This window comes from Malus domestica, chromosome 08 (assembly GCF_042453785.1).
Source record: "Malus domestica chromosome 08, GDT2T_hap1".
Taxonomy (NCBI): Eukaryota; Viridiplantae; Streptophyta; class Magnoliopsida; order Rosales; family Rosaceae; genus Malus; species Malus domestica.
Genome location: NC_091668.1, coordinates 967,109 through 984,643, shown reverse-complemented (window position 1 = coordinate 984,643; position 17,535 = coordinate 967,109). Strand labels below are relative to the sequence as shown.

At 38.3% G+C, this 17,535-nt stretch overlaps 3 protein-coding genes across 5 annotated transcripts; 1 reads left to right on the top strand and 2 right to left on the bottom strand.

The window, feature by feature from the left end:
• Positions 1 to 3,808: 3,808 nt before the first annotated feature.
• LOC103420863 (WEB family protein At1g75720-like) lies at positions 3,809 to 6,083 on the bottom strand. Of its 2 annotated transcripts, none has more exons than XM_008358907.4 (2): positions 5,577 to 6,083; positions 3,809 to 4,563 (listed from the first exon to the last, which is right to left on the bottom strand). In XM_008358907.4, the coding sequence occupies exons 1-2, from the start codon at positions 5,988 to 5,990 to the stop codon at positions 4,063 to 4,065; spliced, it is 915 nt and encodes a 304-aa protein (XP_008357129.2). In that variant the 5' UTR covers positions 5,991 to 6,083; the 3' UTR covers positions 3,809 to 4,062. The 2 variants fall into 2 exon arrangements, with proteins under 2 accessions (XP_008357129.2, XP_028962391.2); XM_029106558.2 differs by having other exon boundaries at positions 3,809 to 4,557; positions 5,577 to 6,065.
• A 1,483-nt stretch (positions 6,084 to 7,566) lies between these two features.
• LOC103420864 (AP-2 complex subunit sigma) lies at positions 7,567 to 9,670 on the top strand. Its single transcript, XM_008358908.4, has 6 exons — positions 7,567 to 7,824; positions 7,899 to 7,997; positions 8,110 to 8,160; positions 8,249 to 8,422; positions 8,825 to 8,884; positions 9,379 to 9,670. The coding sequence occupies exons 1-6, from the start codon at positions 7,822 to 7,824 to the stop codon at positions 9,418 to 9,420; spliced, it is 429 nt and encodes a 142-aa protein (XP_008357130.1). The 5' UTR covers positions 7,567 to 7,821; the 3' UTR covers positions 9,421 to 9,670.
• Positions 9,671 to 10,456: 786 nt separating this feature from the next.
• Positions 10,457 to 15,978, bottom strand: LOC103420865 (uncharacterized). 2 transcript variants are annotated; one of them, XM_008358909.4, is made up of 13 exons: positions 14,795 to 15,978; positions 14,371 to 14,549; positions 14,229 to 14,286; positions 13,624 to 13,754; positions 13,351 to 13,531; positions 12,960 to 13,254; positions 12,775 to 12,844; positions 12,631 to 12,688; positions 12,420 to 12,495; positions 12,245 to 12,332; positions 11,746 to 12,096; positions 11,456 to 11,668; positions 10,457 to 11,209 (listed from the first exon to the last, which is right to left on the bottom strand). In XM_008358909.4, the coding sequence occupies exons 1-13, from the start codon at positions 14,901 to 14,903 to the stop codon at positions 10,754 to 10,756; spliced, it is 2,265 nt and encodes a 754-aa protein (XP_008357131.3). In that variant the 5' UTR covers positions 14,904 to 15,978; the 3' UTR covers positions 10,457 to 10,753. The 2 variants fall into 2 exon arrangements, with proteins under 2 accessions (XP_008357131.3, XP_028962390.2); XM_029106557.2 differs by having other exon boundaries at positions 12,775 to 12,841.
• Positions 15,979 to 17,535: the final 1,557 nt, after the last annotated feature.

Sequence of the window (17,535 nt, the reverse complement as noted above, 5' to 3'; positions counted from 1 at the left end):
GGCGCTTCGCCCTATGTTTGAGTAATTAGTTTAGTTCTACATTGTGGTATTAATTTATAGCATTACTCATTTTCAGATTATGACTTCATCACCTTTTAAGTGTCGGCCAACATACCTCGATTTCAGTGTTCTAGTTGAATATTCGGGTCGTGATATATCAGCAATAGCACTATAGCCAAGTTAATACCCACCTCGTAAAATGTTAGAACACCCCCACGAGAAATTTTTCATCGTGACCGGAACACGGGTGATACACCACGTGTTTTCATATAGGTGGTAAGAAATTTTATTTTTAAAGTTATTAATTTTTTAACACACATATCCCACAATTTGTATAGTGACACATGATCTACCATCTCGTGTTCCGATCATACTGAAAAATCTCTCCACCCCACATCTTAACTAATGACAACAAAAATGAGAATATTGTTTTCCAACGAAAAAATTATCGTTTGATTTTCCTTGTCAATTGTCATACTCATATCCTTCTGCATTGGACACCCTAGGTGTATTTTCGAAATTTCCTCATGCCCCGCTATCAGGCCCAAAAATACGCTTCATCCGGAGACCATAAACAAAACACATTATGGTTTTCAGTTGATAGCGGACACCTACAGCCCAAACAAACATATTTTGTCATTAAAAGTAGCAACAACAAAAAAAAAAAAAAAAATCAGAAATTCTATCAAATCCATCAGAGGTTCCTCTCACCTCACCTAGTCTGGTTTGTATTAACAATTAACAACACAATTATGAAAAGGTATTTGGAACTAATTTTTTTTGTTTAAGGGATGACTTCATTTAGTCTGGTTATCAAGTTCATTGGACGGGTGCTTGCTTAGCTCATGATTAATACATTTTCTTTACTTTAAGGAAGAAAGTACCAATTAAACACCATTATGATGTTGTGCGAAAATCATTAGAACAAACCCTGGCCCTCCACATCATCTGAATTATCCCTCTTCACAAGCTCATCATCTTTCCTAATAATATACCCATTTTCTTGTTGGCATATTTGTTCATTTCCTCCCGAACTTGTATGGAATGGTCATTTTTTTTCCTGAATTTTAAATTTAGTCGATTACCTTTCTGAAATTTTATAATTAGCCAATTTCCCCTCCTAAACTTTAATTTTAGCTGATTACCATTTTGAACTTTTATAAATAGCCAATTTTTCTCCCAGTGTTAGATTTTAAAATTTTTCATCCAATATTTAATCCATCTTGATCTCACGGACAACACATGCATGCCAACTGTATAAGGGCAAAAATGATGAAAATTAGATTAATGAAGCATTGGATGAAAATTTTATAATCTAACGCAAGAGGAGAAATTGACTATTTATAAAAAAATCATGGGGATAGTTCAAGGTGAAAATTGGCTAATTTTAAAAGTACAGAAGGTAATCGGTTAAAATTAAAATTAAAGAAAAAATTTGACGACTCTATAAAAGTTCAAGAGACAAATCAACGAATACTTCTTATTTTGTTTTACCATAAACAATTATTAATTATCTTCGTTTCTTTTGCTTTTGCAGGACCATTTGTGATGCTAGAAACTGACAGGGTATGGACCACTTGGATATGAACTTGAGCTAGAAACTGATTCACATCTTTTGATTTTATTGTGTTGAATTGACTAATAGAAAGGCAATGATTAGGGTTAGCTTTCCTCAGGCAAGCAGGTACCTAGCTAATATAAAGCTAAAAAAATGAATGGTAAATTTTTGGCATGTCTCTTTTACTCACTAATGAACATGAGTCAAATAATCATTTACCTGTTTCTCATTAATTTGAGTATTACTTAGGCTGTGGATAAGTGCAATCAAAAGCATCTACTTAGTAGTGCTTTTCAGGTCATAAAAGTGTTTTATGAAGAAACACTAACGAGTTCCAGATACATGCGCGCCTTATAAAATTCAGTGTGTGTTAAACCAGTTAATCACCTTGAAAAGAATCATGAGCAAGTAAGAAGTGGAAAATTAGGTTGAACTCTAGCGTTTTAATTAAGTTGAAGGTTAATCATATATAATTTAGGAAGGCTTTTGTTGTGATTAATTAACAAAAGGTATCTCATCTCATGAGGACAAGTGAAGCCCATTCAAATGATTTTAGCACATGGAGAACGCCATTGCCTACTCCGAATGTGCATGCTCATCATCATCCTTGAGGCTTGAGAGAGTTTTAATTTCCCAAATATATAGAATAACATCAACACCATGAAACTTCGAAAAAAATTTAAGTGTGCCGAAAACATAGTTCGATATACTAAGTGTCATAATACAATTAATTAAAATATTTTTTTCAAGTTTCGAACCAATTGTATTATGACACTTAATTTACTGAATTGTATTTCTGACACATTGAAAAATCTCCCTGAAACTTCACACCCTCATCTCTCTCTCCCATTTTATATGTATAAGGCAGACACCCTCCCATGATAGCATTCCATTTCCCGGAGGATAAAATCACAGAGAATACAATGCTGCATAATATTCCAAGAAACCACAGCTTTATTATACAAGTAGGTCAAGAAACCCTCCTCCATCGCCAAAGCTCAGACCCTCATCGTCAACCTCCCAAGCTGAACTTGTCTGCGATGAAAATCTTCAACCGCCTCAGGAAGATAATAATGAGGCTCGTGTTTTCTGTCCCGTCTCGATCGGCCAGAGGCACGTCGTCGTCGGGAGCTACGAGCACTACCAGGCAAAGGAACAGCAGCTGTGACAGATTTGAGCCTCCGAAGACTTCATGCAGCTCGCACTACTCGTCGCATTCGCATTACAACGAGGCCATCGCTGACTGCATCGAGTTCTTTAACAAGTCATCTTCTAGCCAAGAGGGCAGTTTAAATGATGGAGAATTCAACGTTATGGTTTGATATATCATTCCCATGCATCAATCTCAATATCACATATCACATATGGTTTGGTTACTACTTGTGTTTAATATTTGCCTCATTTTTTCTTATAATTAATTTGCAATCTTTGTTTTCATCCCAAGCGCATCAAAATAACATGTACTGTGACTTCGGTGTAACGATAAACGCTCTTATCCAGTTGCACGTTAAATATATGATTTGTTTGCCATTCATGTCTCCTACAATGTGGGATTTAAACCTACAACGTACTGTTTCAGTTTGCTTGCGCTATACTTTCTCCAATGTATTCATGAAAATTAAAACAACCTTTACTAAACATATCCATATTTTTCTTAATGAATGCATTAGTTTTGTTTAAATTATATCTCATTGTACTATTTTCACTAGAGCTGGGTTGAATTTGAAAGAAAAAAAAAATCCTAAAAAGCGAAATGACTATTGTTTCTAGCCAATTTGAGAGGAGAAAATTTTCATTAGAACACCATGACCATGTTATTAAAAAGGAATCTCTTACAAAAGCATGATATTCTTTGTGCTTTGGTCTCATCTTACTCCGTAATGATTCTATCTAGTTTGAAAGCTACTCTAATTAGATCTTACTCCATGATGATTCTATCCAGTTTAAGAGGTACTCTAATTAGACAATTTTATCGAAATTTCTGTCATGCTCTGTATTTGTCGTCAGATGTCAAGGACTCAAAGCACATATTGTTGCGGGCTGTCCATCTATAACTAGGCTGGTCCTGGTCCAGTGGCTCGAGCCCTATGTTTTTATGGCCCGTTGTATTAAAGTCCATTTCATCAAGGACCATTCAATTGACCAAAGGATACACTACTCAAATAATAAAAAATAAAAAAGGTCACTAGTTTAAGAATGAAAATGAAAAGGAACATAACAGCAAGCTTAAAGGGTATCAAGCACACTAAATTATTAGGTACTCCATTCAAGGATGCTGATTTATTAGGTATTTTCGTTGAGAAATTATTATGCAGTACTGGAATACAGTCACGTGGTATAACAAATCGACATACAACGTTACAATTTAATCTTATCTCGAGCTAGATGTGCAATGGATTAAAAGAACTGAAACATAGAAAATACACTTGTGCAAAAAAAGGGTGAAAAGAGTTGGGATGCATTCTTCTTGGAACCAAGAAGTATGTGCGTGCATGTATGTTGCATCAAGCGTAAGCGACTGGCGAGCTTCCTTTCTTCTTAGAAAAGATCCCTGAAATCAGAGGAATCAAGGGCTTCTTCTTTTTCTTGAGAGAAGGGTGTCTTTCCAGTGTTTCCTCAACCCCTCCCGGCGCAATCATCACTTTCGCAAGGGAAGGTGGATTTGCAAATGTCACATACCTTTTCTTTTGGAACTCAAAACTTTCATCTTCCTCACTAGATGCTTGTGGTTTGGTTTCAAACTTGGTCGAGTCTTCGTCGAATGTCCTGACGTCTTCAATCTCGGTTTCTATGAAGTGTTTTTCGTACTCTCGTTCCTTCAGTTGCTGGAGCTCTCGCTTTGTGAGATCGAGCTCCTGTTTTAGAGAAGAGAGGCAGTTTTCCATGAGCTCACTTTCTTCTCTGGCTTTCTGGAGGCTTTGTTTTGTGTCCTCTAGTTCTGCTGTCACAGTTCCAATTCTGGATAATGCAGGGTTATGCCCATTTCTATTTGCTTCATTCTGCATCTATATACGGATCATGTTACAAAAAAAACCAATTAGCATCGAAATCAAATGCATCCCTTAATTAAAATTTTAATTGTATCAGTCAAATATATGTAAGTAAAACAGTTTGGGGAGAAATTTTCAGTATAATGATTTTCATGTCACATCACTTGTACTTTAACAGTCACACACAACGTGATCTTCCTGCATTTAGATCCATTCAAAATGGTCCTTGTGAAACCAAATTTGCAAATATCCTCTTTGTATGTGTTTTGTGCGTGCGAGTGACGTGACACGAAAGTCTCAACTCTAGAATCTCTGCAATTAAGAGTCATACTGATATTTGATAGTGCAACAAATAGTAAAGGAACCATGGATGCTTGCTTTGCTTGCTTGTGAGCCCTCCTAAAGTCTAAATAAACATTAGTTAATTTTATTTAAAAAGAAAAGGAAGGGATAGTGCAAGTGCATAGCATATAACTTGGCATCTCTTCATATGAAAGCCAAGAAGATTAGATTCCCTAAAAAGCCGATTAATAAGGAATTAGGCCTTGTGATGATTAGCGTTCTTTGCTTATAGTCTCATAATTAAATATATCAAACTATACATATTTAGCTTTATATATTCCACCAAACATGATAATTAAGGGCAAGTTGTACTCAGCCACAAGCAAAAAGCATATATGATTGACCAGCTTCTAGCAAGACCAACAAAGAAATTACATTTTGCAGAGGTTGAAATCTAAGATTCACGAATACATACAAATATTGATTACAATACAATACGATAGAATATATGAATTGTAGAAATACAAATTTTTTATTAAAAATGTGTACAAATTACGAAAAAATTTCGGAAAAAAACTTACATGCATGATAGCTAAGCTAGTTAACATAAGTAGTAACCCTTAACCTAGCTGATGACCCTAATGCAATTATCAATGTGGTTAAATAAATTAAGGGGAACATGTGTTATATAACGGGTGGAGGATATGAAATTGAAATGTGATGAAGGTTGATGATGAATGATGCACCTGTTTGAGCTGGGAGGCATAGAGCTCTCCGGCAAGAACTTTTTCTCCGAACAACGCAACGGCCTCTTTGACAGAGCGGAAGGGTCGCCTCGTATCAATCTCCGCCCTCCTTGTCCTCGTCGTTTGCATTCCTCCTCCTCTTCCTCCTCCTACTTCTTTCTCCATGTTCACTTTGGAAAATGGTGCACTCCTAGGGTTGAAATAATGAAAGGAAAGAATGTGTTTTTTATTTGGACTAGTAGTACTTGAGAGAGAGAGACAGAGAGAGAGAGAGAGATGGGGTGGTTGGTTAGATTGACAGCTTACAAGTGAGGGGGAGAGAGAGGGACTCACAGGGGGAGGGAGGGTGTTATAGGAGGGACTGGGGAGGTTGAATTCGTTTCTTCGCGTCCACTTCACTAGATATCTGTTCATATCTGTGAATGCGAAAGGCGGTGGGTGGGTGGCTCCGTGGACTTCGGCAATAGAGAGAGACTCTTCGCCAAATGCCCCAACACACCCACACCAACAGAACAAACTCCACCAATTCCAACCCAACTCTTCTAGTATTGGGCTTGCCTACCAACATGGACTACAATCCACAAGTAGTAGTAGCGTTTACATATTCTGATGTTTTACTGCGACATTCCAGATTAATGACTCTGTCATGTAAAAATATAAAAACACATGACATCGTATTAATTGTTTAGCGAATAACGTGTGGAATCCCTTCTCCCATATAGCACCCAATGAATCTCCCTTTTAGCACCCAATGAACGGATTAAAGGGTACACATGAACAGTAATTTATCAAATCTGATCGGCGGCCACAACTCAAGGTTGACGAAAATTTGAGAATTTCAAAAGGAGAATAATTAAGCCAATAATAAAACGGTTTAGGAGAATCATCAATCACTCTCAACTAATCATTATCAATAACCATATTAACAAGATCTTAAGCTTGGCCAGATTCCTCTTCATTTACCTTGTGTTTTACAAAAAATAATATTTGATGGGACAGGAGAACATATAAAAAGGAAATGCTGGCGGTCCAAGTCACGGTAAGCATATTAGGACAGGATATATACTAAAAAACTGAAAAAACATGTTGCAAGCATTCCGATTTCGACCTAACAGCACCAAGCGCAGATCGTTGTTGCGTCTCGCATCCACAAGTCGACATTGTTTTATCAGTCCAGTCCCAATTGTTGTCCAAACACTCATCTTAATCACAAATTTGACGATATTTTAAATTTTTCTAATTAATAGATGGAGAGTTAAATTTAAATAAAGTTACGCTATCTGATTAAGTAACTTAAATTGAGCTTTTAAGTGGTGGATTGTGTGGGTAAATAAGCTCCTCTTGTAATGTAGCTTAGAGTAGTATTATCGTGGTTATGACTTAACTACTGATTGTTGTTAAGTAAGTTAGCTGTTTGGCTAGCCGAAAACTGTTGGGAACATTTTGCCAGTTGCAAACTTTCAAATACCTAGAAAAGATTACAAGATAAATTTCCTTTCACAATCTAAATTTAGACAATCAAATTTCAGTAATAACATGTGTAACGAAATTTGCCTTTCTGGAAATCCAAAAAACCTAGTGAAATCGCTAGCAAGCATTTTGATAACAGAGAAACTCTAGTGAAATCACTAGCAAGAATTTTGATTTCTCAAGTAATTGGTTTGAGCCTCCAGAATATAGAATATTTACTGAGCGTGGTATTAGTAATTGGTTTAGAATCTTCATTTTGTCATTCATTTTATAAGTTGCTAATAAAAGGGAACTTTAACGAAAAGCACCCGGTACTGTTCACTTTAATGAAAAACCACATTTTTACACTAAAAAGTCAATTCTGGTACTATTCACTTTACCCTTTATTTTGTCCTTATCATTAAAACTCAAAGTTTTCAAGCCCTTTTCATTAGTTTTCCTAATCAATTATTGTGTGATTCTAAGATGGACCGACAACAAAATCCAAGAGTTTTAAATGAATGAATTAGTTATATCACATGATGACGGTATTTCAGGATCACACAAAACTTGAACAATTCAAATTAGCCGTTGGATGTCTACGTTGACCAAGACCGTCACCCAAGTTACGCCAGCTCCCTCTCCCTCTTCCTCCTCTCTTACCCGCCCCGCTACTCATTGGAACTCCGAAACGACATCGCACAAAGAAACCAAAAGTAAAAAAAAAAGTTGGTAGCTTTCGTCCCGAAGTTTGGGGTTCCTCTGCTGTTAATTTCTCTTCAATTTTGCTTCGACAATGGTACTCCTCTCTAAACATTTCCAGTATTATTTGATTCGATTTCGAAATCTGACCCGATCCGATTCGTATGGCAGATCCGATTCATACTGTTACAGAACCGGCAGGGAAAGACCCGGTTAGCCAAGTACTACGTTCCTCTCGAGGATTCTGAGAAGCACAAGGTCGAATACGAGGTATGATCCACACCTAATTCCCCTTTATTTCAATTGATATTAAATTTTTAATTGTAATTTGCGCTTCAAGTTTCGAAATTTCTAGGGTTTTTGAATTCGATGGTACTTGCAGGTTCATCGTTTGGTGGTCAACAGAGATCCCAAGTTCACAAATTTCGTCGAGGTTTGTAATTTAATTTGTTTTTTTTTGTTGGGATTTTTTAAAATAGTTTGGTTAAACCAAAGATTTAATTTTCTAAATTAATTTGCAGTTCCGTACACACAAGGTTATATACAGGAGATATGCAGGGTTGTTTTTCTCACTGTGTGTTGATATAACTGACAATGAACTGGCATACTTGGAATGCATTCATCTGTTCGTTGAAATTTTGGATCATTTTTTCAGCAATGTTTGCGAGCTCGATTTGGTCTTTAACTTTCACAAGGTCCGTTGCTTGTACTCGCCTTCGTTTTGATGTGATTATCTTCTTTCGTATTTAGTTCCCGAGGTAGTAGTAGTCACCCCGCGCTGATTATATTCGCGAAACTTAACTTGGATAGTGGTAGGAGTAGATTATATGAAATAATGAATCGGCCATACTGCTGGAAGCCGTTGATTTTGCGAATTCAAGCCCGTTGTTTTCTCCTCCAACATTATACCGTACCTTGTGGTTTTCTCTCTGTCAGTTGATGTTAGGCGGTAACCAAGTCAGGCTGCATGATAGATGCCAGTACCTAAAGTTGTAAATACCTTGGTGTTGCAGAGTTTCTTCTCCGCTCGTGAGTATATATGGGTGTGGTTGTTTGTTATCTTACTGATTAATGTTTTCCGTTTTCATTTATGGAAGGTCTATCTGATACTTGATGAGTTCATTCTTGCTGGAGAGCTCCAAGAAACAAGCAAGAAGGTAAGACCATGAGAATGTCTACGAATTATTTTCTTGTGAAGTTTTGTCATCAATGTAGCTTTTCTTCTGTTTCTCCTGCGTTTTGCGTTTGTATGCTGTTAGAATGGGGACGGCAACAGAAACCTTGGTTTTTCGTTATCCATTTTGGTCCGGGGACCCTTTGATCTGATTTATCGTTAATCATCATGTATCAGAATTTTGTGAAAGAAAGTCTCTGCCTTTCTTTGCCCTCATGTGTCTTCTCGTTCTTTCCCCACTAGCTCTTGTCTTGTTTTGTATAGTACACCAAGAAACCAAAATCCTCACTCCAACTTGGCTACATAGCTCTATTTATTTCCCAGTAACGATTTTGCTTTTGTGCCTCGTCGTGTTTATACTGATGTTATGTAATCATTGGTATCATTTGTGGTCTGAATTTGGTATATGGTTATCTGCAATGCAAACATACAACATCAAAGATATCTGGTTTCATGAATTTTTTGTTGTTCTTGCAGGCGATAATAGAGAGAATGGGGGAACTCGAAAAACTAGAGTGAAGATTATCCTTGTGTGACAAGTTTTTAGGATTGAAGTTTGGTGCTTTGTTTCTGCAGATTGTTTCAGTCAATTCTTGTATCACCATTCCTTATGTGAATTCCGTTCGGTAGTAAACCTCAATTGAACTTGAAGGTTTCTCTTTTTCGTATCTCCTTTGTACCCGGTATATCCCCCATTTTGGCATTTGTGTTTGAAATACATATTCATATAATTGAAGGCATATACACGACCAACGGTATATATTTTTCAGTTTTTCTGTTTCCATATAGGCACTTTTGTAGTTTACATGGAACAATGGGTATATGTAAGTTAGCAGACAAATCAGTTTTCTTTGACATTTCTTGGAACAGGGGTCGTGTTATGTTGGCTTCGGTTGCTAAGGTGAGAGCTCCTATCCTGCTGTGCGAACCAACGGTATTGCTGAATGCATTTCGCGGGGACCTTTCGATCCCTCTGCAGTTCTACAGGTGTTTAACTTGAATTGTAACAAAGCAATGTTTAACCCCGTGGAAAACTGGACGTTTTCGGGTGAAATCCATTGATTAACCTGCATATTCTTATGTTGTGAGATCGACAATGCGTTACTGATTTGAGATATCGTTGTTGTGGAAGGAAGGTAGGTGTCTCTTTTTGAGGATTGAAAACGAAATATGCTTTTGAAATCAGATCACGTCCTTTTAGTGCAAGACAACGTTGTACAAACGAAGGGACCTACGAAAGAGACCAAACATCACCAAAAATACCAAAATCTTCCTAAGCTAAATTTTATTCCCAAGTCTTTTGAAGGGAGTTTTAACGAAGCACTTTCGGAACTGTTCATTTTTAACAAAAATAACATTTTTACTCCAAAAATTCACTTATGGTACAATTCACTTACACCACATCTTTGTCCTTTTGATTAAAATTCAAAATTTTCAAACCCTTTTCTTCAGTTTTCCTTTCAGATTATTGGCTCTGCTTTGATTTAGAAAAGCTGAAGCCATTTTCCGAAACACAAGCCAGATTGGATCCCCAATGCAATATACGACCGAGTACTTTGTAGAGCACAAACATTTCTAATTTTCTATTATCTTCTTTGTAAAAGATGAACAATGTGCCCCCCAATATGTTCATGAAACGATTACTACAAAACCTCAATGGCCTAATAGTCTAGGGCAATTTCCCTACCAGCCGAATGCCCCAGCTTATCAAGCCCTGGCCGAAATGGCGGGTGATCATTTATACATGTTCATATCTTATTGAGTCGCGATAAAGTTAAGCAGCAAGTCCCCACTTCTTAACAGAAGAAAGAATGAAATAATTTACGAACCAGCTACTTCCCAATAGAATTTACTAGAGGTACTCGCTGCAGAGCAACTGCAGTGGCATTGCACTTCCAGCACGAAATCCACCTCCAGATTCCTCGTACACAGAAGGTAGGTGGTGTTCCTGTCTTTTTACCCTGCCGGGAGGAAAAGATGAAGTGACAGCCATTAGCTGTTGTTGAGACAGTGGCGCGTACTTGGGACCAACAAGTTCAAGTGTTGCAGGGGATGGAGACATTAGACCTTGGCTGCATGGAATCAGCATCATATCCTGCCTTCCATTTTGCCAACCGGGAACATGAACTGCGGGCGCTGAAGTTCCCACCGGCCTGTACTGAGCGGCTAAGTGAGCGGCCCAAAGCCTCTGCTGATGCTGTTGGAGCTGTAGATGTTGCTGTTGAGGTTGCTGCTTTGTCGAGGCTGTGGGGCTTGCTTGAGGACCACAAAATGGGTTGCCATGATATGGAGATACCTGCATCTGGCCCTACAATTAAGTATTATTTCGTAATTTTAGTACTTTGCATTCAATGTTTATATTCAACACTATTACTATAGGTCTAAAATAGTAAAAGGTCTGCTTAATTTGTCAAAGATGATTAGGATAACTCTCAGTTGTCCCTCTCAACCTCCCCGTTGCGTATAAGATTAAATCCTGGTTCTATTAAAGTGAATCTAAGCTTTACAGAAGAACTGGAATAAAAAGAAAACAATTAAAGGAGAACGGAAAAACCTGCTGCGACAGTGAAGGATTGTTAGGGTGAGCGGAGGAGCTGTACTGAGACGGGGTCAAAGAGAAAGGAATGAGTGTGTGACGTTGCATGAGAGGATGGATATAAGTAGCTTGGGATTGTGATGATGGCTCCATCCCGTTTCTAGATCTGCTAAAACCATTATTACTTTCTGAGCCACCACCTCCAGCTGACAATGACAGGAAATCAATACTCTGCAAGAAATGAGACCAGTGAGAACATCATCAAAACCCTGCGATGAACAAATAGCAATTACAACACTAAGCTTTACCTGCTTTGGTGAAGTGTATGCCCAAGATCCCATAGCGAACTGTGGCTGATCTTGATGGAGTCTTGTCTGCTGCAGTGTACCGTTCTTAGCTACGGTTGAATTTTTTTCAGAAATAGAAATACCTATACTACTAGTAGAAACAATCCCATTTAAACCATTGTTCGATTTGGCATTGATATTAACTCCCAGAAAAGACACTTGTTTTGATCCTTCATGTGGTCTCCTTTGATTAGGCTGTAGCTGTATCTTATTTTTACACTCGGAGTTTTGTAAAGCCTGAATTAAGTGACTTATGTAAACATGAGCTGCGCACTTCTTACACGACCTTCTACCATTGAGAACAGTAGTCACCTGTATAGTTGATAGTCCACCATACCCTCAATCAGAAGCTTCACATGGTATTGAAATTTGAGAAGAAAAGAGTGGCGCATATTGAATTGTTAAAATAGCCGATAATCATACAATGGAATCATTAGAAAATTGAAATTCCTCTCTTCACCTTTCCAAAAGACGAACCATTTTGGACCAAAGCTCTCGAGGTAGACAAGGCAGCATCCAGCCAGTGCGGAATTTTAGCAGCAGGAGACCTTGAACGGATAAAAAGCATGAGAAACGGGAAAATACAGAGAAATAAAACTTATCTAGAAAATTTATTCAGGAATGAAGACACTTACTGTGACGATGATGATGGACTATCATTCCTAGCACCATGAGAGAGACTTGAAGACAAGCCAGGCCACAATACTGGACCTTTGAATCAAAGAACCAAAGATTATGTCATCTTGAAGAAATTGATATGCAATGCAATACTAAAACACGGCTTTTCACAAGTGAAAGTGAAATTAAAACCAATAGTGAAGACTTATCAGCAAACAAGAACTATACCATTTTTCTTGGTTTCCTCCGTATCGTGCGGTACAACTTGACCCCCAACAGTTGTGCTCTGAAGAGTAATCCAAATCTTAAAATCAAACCGATCTCGATCTCACCAAATGATATTTGACTTAGACTTGATGAGTTAATGCTTACCAGCTCCAGTGCTATTACTGGTTTTCTCTCAGGAATTGAGGACAACTCTTGCACAGGCTGCTTTAACCTGCTGGGAGATTAGAAATATGATAATGCTTAAAAACGAAACAGATAGGCGGACACACAAACACACAATGAAATAGAATACAGGGATGGAAGCCAGAATTAAGTTGAAGAGTACCCACCGACTATCCAGACTTATATCAGATATGCAAAAGTTGACAGCATTGCTTGTAGCAGGCCTTTCATTGCACCCCTCAACTTTCAGTGACAACGACGAAACATTCAGATTTTGAGGAACTGAATTATCTGAATTTATACTTGATTTCCTGCTGTTAGGTGATTCAGGCTCTGGTTGAGTACTGGGTTTGTTCAAACAATCAACTTGATCATTTTCTTTTGCTAATCTTTCTACATTTGATGGACCGGCGGCCTTGGTAGCTCTCAAGAGGGAGTCTGAACCCGATTTATCATTTCCAACTGCAGAAACCAATTCCACCACATACATTAACAGTCTGGCACAATGGCATATATTTAAGAAAAAGAAGATTTCTAAGAAGTGAATTACAAATCAACCTTCAAATGCAGGTGTCAAACTCTCCTTTGACTCTGGCAAAGCCGAAGGATTGGCATCTAACGATTCACAGTCTACTTTACTATTATCATTTGCGTCGTTTCTGGGAAACAGTCCGGCCAAAGCATACAACGTCTCCACAACTTCTTCCTCATCTTTGGTGATTTCTGAGCCTCCTTGTTTCTTCACAAGTAATTTCGAGTATATGCATTAGAGTTGCAAACAGAAAAGGCAAACACAACGAAAACATCGAAACAGCAGACAGAGATGACTACCAAGTATGGTTTGGACTTATTTACACCATCCCCTTTTGGAGATTTGATTCCACTCATTGTATGGTTCACCTTCTTTGCATTTGGTAAAGACCGGGCCAGAGATGCAGATTCACGATTGCGTTTCTTCATTGCTGCAAGTGCATAAACAATTTCAAAAAGGTACAAGACATTCATACTTCATACAACAGAATAAAACAGGAACTGTTCCATTTTTTTTTTTTAAATTCCCCAAAATCCGAAAGGGACCCGAATCATTGAAAGCCATTAAAGTATCTCTTTTGGAAAAGTAAAACTACAGAAACAAAAGGAGGGCAAAATCTCATACCCAAATATAATAAATAATTAATAAAAGTGGAAAGCTTGCTTCCCGAAAAAGAAAATAAAAGCGGAAAGCTTCGGTTTTGCTTCACTTCAAATCCAGAATTATTATATCTTAAACCAAAGTAAAACAAACTCGAAAAACTCCCCAGAAGACCCACCAAAGAAATCAAATCCCAAATAATTAAACCAAAAAATAATTAACTAAAAAATGGAAAATTTAGCGTTGAAATTAAAAACAAAGATAAAAGAGCAAAATTTTCCACTGTTAATTCAAACCCACATACCTGAGCGGAGCTTCCGTGGAACGGAGGCAAGATCAACGCCATTGCAATCATCAAAGAACTGGGGAAGAAAAAAGGAAAATTTAAAACAGAGGAATAATAACACGAATCAAAGATTTTGGGTAATCGATAGAAGTAAGCAAACCTTTCTGGGAAGCTTAAATCTCCTAGTGGGGAGCTCATCGTCTCTGTCAGGCACGTCGCAACCCATTTCGCACACTCGAAAGCTCGTTGTTTTTGCAGTACCAAGAGCACTCAATTTTCTGAGCCTCTCTTTCTTCGTTGATTTTCCAGAGAGAACAAAGTCCCCACCACCATCCAAACCTTCAAAATTTCAGAAGAACAAAATAAATGAACAGCAACTACTCAGACAAAATAGTGGTGATAATTATAAGGGAAGGAGGCACGCATTATCTGCAAGGCTCTTATCAGAAAGCCACACAGATAAAGACAAGTATCCATCAAGCGGCTTTTGGAATTTTCTCGGCCGTTTTTTGGAATGTTCCCAGCTGAGAAAAAACCAAAAATTCGAAAACGGTGAAACATTTATTGGGATTTTAGTATTTTACTAGGAAAGAGCTTGGTGGTGGTGTTGCTGGGTCCAGAAGATTGCTTGAAGCGAGTGGCTCCTCCTCCACGTCTCACGTCTCGATGCTTGGTGGCAGGCGGTACTAACATCTGGGATTTGAAGGATTCTGGACCGTCGGATTGAGCTCGAGGAACAGATCCTTCGCCTCTCTGCAAATTTTGAGCTCAGCTCTCTAAAATCTTCAAACTTGGATCGCAGAACGATGAAATGGAAGAAACCCAGGTGAGGAAAACGAAGAGAAAACAGAACCCAGATGCTGGAATGGGGTAATGAGGTGGAGGCAAAGGTGCTGAAGAAGAAAGTGAGCGAGAACAACGTGTAGAGAGAGAAAGAGAGAGCGAGAGCGAGAGCGAGAGGAGAGAGAGAGCTTCGTGTTTAGTTTTTTATTATATTATAATATGCTTCTTTTTGTGGGTATCGATGGCTATTTAGCGAAACGAAAAGGTCGCCGGAAAGAGAACCGAAAAAGTGGGGTTTGGTTTTATTTTATTTATTATATTTGTTTAGCAAAAACAGAGAAAATCGACGATTTATCAGTTGCTTCGATCGATTGCCAGATATCTCTCCTTTTTTTCTGCGGGAGTGAAGAGAGCTCAGAAAATAAGCAGTAGCAGAAACAGAGGAGATTCAGAGAGGAGGATGAGAAGAAGAAGACAAAAGTAAAAGCGATTAAAGGCAAAGCGATTTGTAAAAAAGCCACTGAAATGCAAAGCACTTCGCTCCCCTCCTCGTGCCCAGAGAATCAGGTTCTTCCTAGAGAGAGAGACGTAAAGGGTAAAGAGAAAAGGAAGAATAAGGGTGTCTGCGACTGAGAGACCCGTGAGAACAATGTCAAATGGAGAGAGAGGAGAGTTAGATCGCATTTAATTTATTGAAATTTAAAGGAGAAACAATTAATGCTCTCGATTCGATTAGAAACCCAATTTTCTTCCACCCAAACCCACCAAATTAAATCCAACAATTTCTCCCTTTATTTATGATCCGAACCCATTCATTGAATTCATCAGCTTCACCCAAAAGCATTTATGGGGAACGTTGAAACTCAAGGCAAACGAAGAAGCCAGAAAGACCGAAGCTTGAATTTTGGAAAACCAGAGAGAGAGAACAGAGAGACGAAAAGCAGAAAGCCAAACGCAGAAGCCAGAAAGCACGAACTTGCTTCCCAAAAGACGGAAAGACCGAGGCTTTTTTCCATGCTTTCTCTCCCTCCTCACGTCATTCCACCATCGACGGCTTACACACACTGTCTATCAGTCTGCGGTCCCCTCGCAGCCGTTCGATCACACACCATCTTTTGATGGACCGGGGCAACTTTATATCCCGCGTGGCATCCTACATCAGATAAACCTCCCACCCCACCCCTACCCTACCACTTCACCTCCGCCGCGCTCGGCCGTCCGATCGCTTTCTCCCTCCCCTGTGAAACCCAAATTTCTTAAATCCGATGGTTGTTACGTTTCCTCGTGGAGGCATCAGAAAATTCTCCGTACGAAACGTTGTGCTTCTCTCTCCGTACCTTCTCTCTGTACCTCCCTCTTCCCACACCCACAGATTATATTTTCGCACCCACACCCCATGTACATGTACGTATTATATACCGTAGCTCTACGAATACGTACACATGCAATGTGCGTATACAACGCGACTCAGTTAGAAGGACGGGAAGGAAGAGTGGAATTGTAGATTGCAGTGTGCAGGGCGACTAGTGTCTGACTGTACAAAACGGGTGTATCAATCTGTGAGTGTGACTGAGTGACACTAAAATCTGCGGATGTGAAAGCAGCTGCAAGGGATCAGAATCCCTTCCACCTAATCCTCCTCATCAAACAATCTGAGTTCTTGAAATTTGATCCAAATTAAAAATACGGGTCTATTTTAAAAGTTATAATAATTTTAGCCGTTTGATTAAATTTCAAATATCCGAATTATTTAATCAGGAAGATTAAGTGAAGGGATTCATCCACATGTGTGTATCTATATGTATATATGTCCAATTCTAGAGAGAAAGTAATGTTTCTTGTGCGTAGCCGGCGATTTTTATTTGATGGAATTAGGGGGGGAGTCATGTTTCTTGTTTTTTATTTGGTGGGCGGAGTCATGTTTCTTGTGTGACTCGTTGTCATTCAAGGCGAATGACCAGATGGATTTGGATTCTATTCGGATCGAATCTTTACATTTTAGTCATTTATCATGTGTCATGCAGCTAAAAATTATTTGATTTTTTTATTTAAAAAAATGAAACACAAATAGTACCTGAAAAAAAAATTGACTATACGATGTATAATAAGATCTCGTTTGGGAGTTCGGACTGTACTAACTATTTCAGTTGGATAGGATAATTTGTCATCGGATAGCATTAACTATTTAGTCAAGCGTATTGACTATTTAATCGGGCGTTTGGTGCAATCCCGGATTAAAAACTCAATTCATTTTGAAGAAAATTTATGGCATTGAGTTTCACAATTTAAAACTAGCAAGAGAGATGGAAAAAGAGCCAGCTTGATTTTGTTTTCAGCGACCCGACTAATTAATACCAACGATTTGGAGTGTATAAGTTATCCGGCGTACGTCATATTAAATAGACCGGACCGCATAAATAATCCGGTGCTAATTTAATACGAAATGACACCAAACACCGAATAGTATTAAATAGTATTATCCGGTGTATTATCCGGCATACCAAACACTCTCTAAATGATTAAGATATGAAAATCCTACGAC